This window comes from Protomyctophum parallelum, assembly GCF_964188405.1.
Source record: "Protomyctophum parallelum genome assembly, chromosome: 13".
Lineage (NCBI taxonomy): Eukaryota > Metazoa > Chordata > Actinopteri > Myctophiformes > Myctophidae > Protomyctophum > Protomyctophum parallelum.
In genome coordinates, this window is record NC_139708.1 from 28,883,717 (window position 1) to 28,890,307 (window position 6,591).

Here is a 6,591-nt window from a genome sequence, read left to right on the forward strand (position 1 = left end):
ACACACACACACACACACACACACACACACACACACACACACACACACACACACACACACACACACACACACACACACACACACACACACACACACACACACAGCATTCTCACATGTGCACAAACACCATAGCCTTCAGTAACAACCACGATCTATACTGTACTTAATAATGAGCCTCATTGTTAAGTAATGAGTCTCATTTTACCATACTGATGATGGTTAAACTATACTTAAACAGGCTATAAATAGTATAACGAATAGCGAGTCTTTGGTACTCGCATCGCTGGCAGTGAGGATGGGTAGTACCCATTATATAGAGATGAGGGGGAGGGAGGGGGAGAGAGAGAGAGAGAGAGAGAGAGAGAGAACACAATACAATGGTGCTTTTAATTCTTAGCCCAGGGCTTACAATCCCTTCTTAGCTCCAGGCTAAGTGAGATTTTAGCCAGTGGCTATACATGTTCACACTACAAGAACAAATGGAGCAAAGAGACAGGGGAAATGAATAGAGAGAGAGAGAAAAAGACCTCTCTTTGAACCCAGAATCCATGCCAGATTTTTGGGTGATATGCCGATACCGATTTTGGAGACCCCCAGACCACCAATTACAGATCTTTTGACATATGTACGCATGTTAAAAATAAGTGTAAAATTGTAAACGCCCATGCACGTCGCACATGCACACAATGAATTGCCTTTTATAGCGCTTTTCCAAGCGCTCAACGCGCTTTACAATGGATCATTCATATTCATACATTGGGAGGTGAAGCGGCGAACAGTCGACGCCAGCGTCCTCACTTCCCACATTCACACACCAATGGTGGCAAGCTCATTGGAGCTCATTGGACGACCTTCTCTATACCTCCACATTCGCCCTGACACACACACACACACACACACACCTTTGACAGTGCGCCTGCTAACCATGAAATGATACTTGTCGGTGTGGGTGCATGTTTAGTCTGGCCATAATGACAGACAATCAGTGATATCCGCCTATACCAATCACCAACCCTTGTGTGACCAGGCTTAAAAGCCTGGTTTCCATTTACTGCTCAGTGCTCTGATCCGGTCTATAGAGCCTGCCTGCGGTGTCCAGTAATATGCACGCACGCACACACGCACACACACACACACACGCACTACATGCACGCATTGTTTCGGCTGCATCCGCGCTCGCCAGTTCAGCAACCTACAAAACGAGACCCCGGCACACCAATGGTGTGCCGGGGATTTCTAAATGCAAAGCAGTAGCTGGAACGGTACAGAATATACAGCCAGTAACCAACCTTACAGTACACCTGGAAACCAGTCATGTCAATACAAACCTTACAGTACACCTGGAAACCAGCCATGTCACTGCAAACCTTACAGTACACCTGGAAACCAGTCATGTCACTACAAACCTTACAGTACACCTGGAAACCAGTCATGTCAATACAAACCTTACAGTACACCTGGAAACCAGCCATGTCACTGCAAACCTTACAGTACACCTGGAAACCAGTCATGTCACTGCCCAAATACCAAGGGTCACCCTATAAAGACTTTGGATTGGTTCTGCATCTGCAATGCAGAGGTTCTTTTGGATGTTCTAATTGTTTCCATCCAGTTTTAACAATGAAAGCCGTTTGATTGTGATCAGTCTCTTGTTGAGCAAAGCGTTTAGAGACAGACTTGTGCATCTTATTGTGTGTCAAGTTGTAACCAACCAGTTACAGGGCTACAGAGCGGTGAGTGTATTCTGTTGCAGGCGGCATGAAATATAAATAAGACGTGTGTGCATGCACGTGTGCGTGTGCGCACGTGTGTGTGTGTGTGTGTGTGTGTGACACCTACCTTGACACTGGAATCCCTGCTTGCCAAAACCCCTGTGGACAGAAGATACATAAACCATTTAATGGTTGAACATTGTACAGACAGACAGACAGACAGACAGACAGACACATACTTTATTATGTCATTCACACACACACACACACACACACACACACACACACACACACACACACACACACACACACACACACACACACACACACACACACACACACACACACACACACACACACACACTTCGACATCTCCATTGACATCAATGCAATACAATAATGCTCCACTATTATCAAAAGTATATAAAAGCGACAAAGCTTATTTCAATTGAGGTCCTTTAGGGTGTTTGTGTAAACAATGTGCTGATCTGGGGAATGAATAATTGAATGCGTGTGAGTGATATAAACTGCTGCAGGGGAGCGCATTGAGCATCTCTGTGGGGCTGCGTGGGAGGAGAGGGAAGACGAGGAACAACACCAAATCCAATAACATTATCACATAATACCATGCATACATACATTTAAATAAACATAACCGAGGTACATCAGGATCAAATCATACTCCAAAAACAGTAATTAATCCCAGCCTCGGCCCCTTCTGACTGAGCCAGCTCTTTACTGAGAACTTTAACAAAACAATAATTAAGGTCTGACAGGTGTTGACTATTCAAGGACACGGCCCCTGTGTACGTGAGTTTGTTTGTCCCACTCCCACATATTATGGTCTTGAACTTGGGAGGAAACACATAGTGGTGCTCCCTCCCTCTTGTAGGACGCCCATGCCTACACTATTATTGACCCTGGTGAAGTTTGCTAGATACTTTGGCACTGCATTGTTGCATTGCCCAGAGGCGTATCTACAATAAGGCAAGGGCAGGCGTCCGCCTGTCCAAATCCATTTCTGGCCTGGCCAAAATCCATACAATGAGGAAAAAAAGAAAAAGAAAAGAGGACAAAAACAAGACATGAGAACTATTAGTGGACAGCTGATTGACCGTCGCGGTAGAGCGTGACCCTCAATCACCCATTGGAATGTAAATGCAAGTCTTTCAGCCTTTGTATACTACTCGTCGGGCAGGTATATCTCTTTGAAAACCTTTAGTGCTACGATTGTGTGCGGGGGCCGGGGAGAAGACAATTAACACATCTTGCCTGTCCAAAATGTAATTCTTGCCTGCCCAAAATGTAATTCCTGGAAACGCCACTGGCATTGCCTAATCTACAAAACACTTTCCTCCACTCTGAGCCACAGGGACACACACACACACAGGTGAAGTGGATAACAAAAATCACAACCGTGTGAAGTGAGGGGCGCTTTACCAACCCTTATCATCTTACATCATCGCGATATCATAACATAACATCATATGCCGATTTGCTCAGTGACAGACAAAACAAACATTGTCAATGGCGTTTTTAATGTTTGTCTAGGAAAGACAAACATTAAACCTGTAGGACAACAACAGGCTAAATGACAGTTCAGTGACTACTATTATGACAACACCAGAGGACATTTCTGTTGTACAGGACATCAAAGGCTGCCGACCATCTGTTATGACCACTCTGCTGCACTGTAACCAGTACAGCTCCTGTTGGTTTAGACCGAGACATGGTCCGCCACCTTACCCAGTGCGCACACACGCACGCACACACACACACACACACGCACGCACGCACGCACGCACGCACGCACGCACACACACACACACACACAAATTCAAGGACTCCCAAGTCTCCCATTTTGATGTATATGGAGAATTAGGCTATCAACCCCTGTTTGGCTTTTTTGAGGGGTGCTAGCCCCTCCTATGTCCAGCTTTGAGGGCTTTTTAGGACTCCACTGTAAAATCCTCAGTTATGAGTGAATAGAGGGCATGCATAAAGTGAATGGCAAATCGAGTGGCAAAGTGACAGGTAAAGTGAGTTTAACATTGTTTAATGTCATTTAAGGCAATTAAATATGACTTTTCTGTTTGGATGAATGTGGGCTGTCAAGGCCAGAAAGTAGTTTTTAGTAGGCTAAAAACTACTAGGCTGATTTGATGATGATGTCACGCGCATACCCTCTATCTATACAAAGTGAAACAGGTTGACCTATTTGTATAGACTGTATGTACACTACAAACTGTTTCAGAGCTGTGAGGTCCATTTTGTTCCTAGACTATCACTCGTTTAGCTGGGGGCCAGCTAAACAACAAGGGCCTCCCCATAGGGTTCCCCATCCCACGTTTATTCTTTTCGATCCCACCGGGGAAATTCAGCTGAGCGCTGTCCACACAGGAGCGCAGGGGGGAGAAGTTATAGTTCAGTATCTTGCTCAAGAACACTTTGACAGTGATAGAAAGGTTAGACGCATAAATACACAGCAAAATAAATGTGCCAACACAAATTCACTCATGTGTGGACAGATATAACTAGACTTAACATTACATTACACAACCAAATGGTTGAACCAGTTAAGAGGCGCATACATCATGCAGACGCAGTGATCAATTTAAGATGTTTACCCATAGACCTGTATGCACACACACACACACACACACACACACACACAGTCTAGGACTAGGTCAAACCATGAGCTATCAAAAACCCCATCGACAGGACTTAAATAATGGCCGTTTTGGGAATAGACGGTAGCCTAGATATATGAATAAATCCGCCAAATTAGGTTAGGACAATATATAAGGGCCAAAATCTCGTTTTAGAAAACAGGCTGACAGGCCCCTCTGACTGCTAACATAACATGTCTGTACCTGAAGAGAAGAGAAGAGAAGAGAAGAGAAGAGAAGAGAAGAGAAGAGAAGAGAAGAGAAGAGAAAGGCTGGGGGGTCGGGTATATAGGGGCTGAAGTCTTTAAATTGCAAGTGTTCTTTAGTGTGAGACGATAAGATAAGGATAAAATATTATAACAATGAATCTATGAATCTCAGATGATAAGATACCAACTCCTTCCTTGGCTCCTGTTGAATGCACGTTTTTTTTTTACAATCACAATCACAATAAGTTCAATTAAAAACAGCATGCGAAAGAAAATACAACTAGGCTACTCTCCCTCCTATACTTTGTGTCTCTCGTGGAAGCACCAACCGGTGGCACACACACACACAGCCGAATTCAATTACGAATTAGCCTAATTAAAACAACCTCACCTAACCCAAACTATTTAAAATGGGGGGGGGGGGGTCTTGTATTAAAATGAACCCTCTCTTTCCATCTCTCTCACCAGATGAAGTCGGTGCAGTGGCTGCAGAAGGTCGGCTGCTTGAAGAAGCGCGCGATGAACTTGTGGTCCTTCACCTCGTGCACGTTCTTCTGGCGGAGGGCGCCCTGGCGCGCGAAGCCCCGCATGGGCTCGCGCGGTCCGCTGTCCTCCCCGTCGCTGTTCGCCTCCGAATCTGCCATTCTCTCTCTCTCTCTCTCTCTCTCTCTCTCTCTCGCTCTCTCTCTCCGTTCTCCGTCTGTTTTGTTGTTGTTGCTTTTTCACGCGAAGCAGCGAACAGACGCAGAAATATGATGTAAAACAAAAACAGAACAACAACAAAAAAGCTCGTTCGCGGTGCGTAAAGCAGTTTGTTTTTGAGTATTAAATTGGTAGCAGTTGTATTTTCTTCCCGTCTGTCTGTCAGTGCAGCAGGTTCGGCACGGCAGGCTGTTGCGCTCCTCTCCGCCTCGCGCAGCTCTCCTCTGCTTCCTCCTTTTGCGCGCTGTGTGACTGCTGTGTACTGGGGAGAGAGAGAGAGAGAGACATAGAGACAGAGAGATAGAGGAGGGGCGATTTAGCCTATATGTTTCACTGATAAACGACTAGAGCAGTTCTCTATGAGGTTTGATAGTTTTAATTTGGTGATTAATTTAAACCCCGCCTCTGCTATTCTGTTCTACAGTAGCAGAATAGCTAATAATGGCTACATTAAGCCCAGCTCTGAGCTCACCTGTTCGGGTGTTCACCTGTTGTATACAAGCATTGACTGACTGATTGATTGATTGAATAACAGTTAACAGTTTGCATGGACAAGCACAGGGAAGTACAGTATAGGTTTGCTAAAAGGATGAAACCAAGAAAGTCTTTTGGCTTGTTTCCTACTCAATTAATCGATCATATGAATGACAAAATTATGCAGTAACTATAAGAGCGGTGCCCATGTTGTGATGTCAGAACAGGCCAGATCCATATATGGAGATATAGGGGAGTATACCCGTTCCACCCATCTGTCTGTGTCCCTTTTATGCCCATATATGGAGATGTCTGTATGTGTCTATCTGTGTCCATTAGTTCTGTGTCAGGCATGCCCCAATCTGAGAATCCCATCGTCAAATATTCGGGAAAACAGCGGCCCCTGTTGTTCCTCGAAAGTTGACGCGAGTCACGCGAGGCAACAGTCTTGAGAGACTAGGCCTGCCCTGGAGTGTTGTGATGTCAGAACAGGCCAGCTTGTGTAGTTCTGTGTCAGGCATGCCCAAATATGGAGTGGTGTGATGTCAGGCCTATAGTAACCAGCTCTGAATTGCAGCCACCTGTAAGTGTTCTTACTGTCTGGTTTTAAAGACTTCTTTTAATAAGGCTGTTGGTACAGTATAGGGCATTCCACATTTTGGTGGCATATACAGTAGCAGGAGGACTAATTGAAACCCTTGTTCGTGCCAAATCTGCATTGGTTGAACATGATTTGTGGAGCTCCCTCTGGTGTTGTCATTGTCTCAGCAGGTTGCCCAAAAGCAGGCCAGGTTTCATATGCATGCAGGCTTTGTTCATATATCT

General features: G+C 45.1%; 1 protein-coding gene across 1 annotated transcript in view; it reads right to left on the reverse strand.

Annotated features, from left to right (window-relative positions):
* prkcbb (protein kinase C, beta b) overlaps positions 1 to 5,260 on the reverse strand; it is a 103,884-nt gene extending 98,624 nt beyond the window's left edge. The window contains exons 1-2 of the mRNA XM_083780232.1: positions 5,056 to 5,260; positions 1,840 to 1,871 (exon numbers count right to left, since the gene is read on the reverse strand). Coding sequence (XP_083636358.1) covers positions 1,840 to 1,871; positions 5,056 to 5,234 — 211 coding nt within the window. The 5' untranslated portion in view covers positions 5,235 to 5,260. The remainder of the gene's footprint in view (positions 1 to 1,839; positions 1,872 to 5,055) is intronic.
* Between the last annotated feature and the right edge of the window lie 1,331 nt (positions 5,261 to 6,591).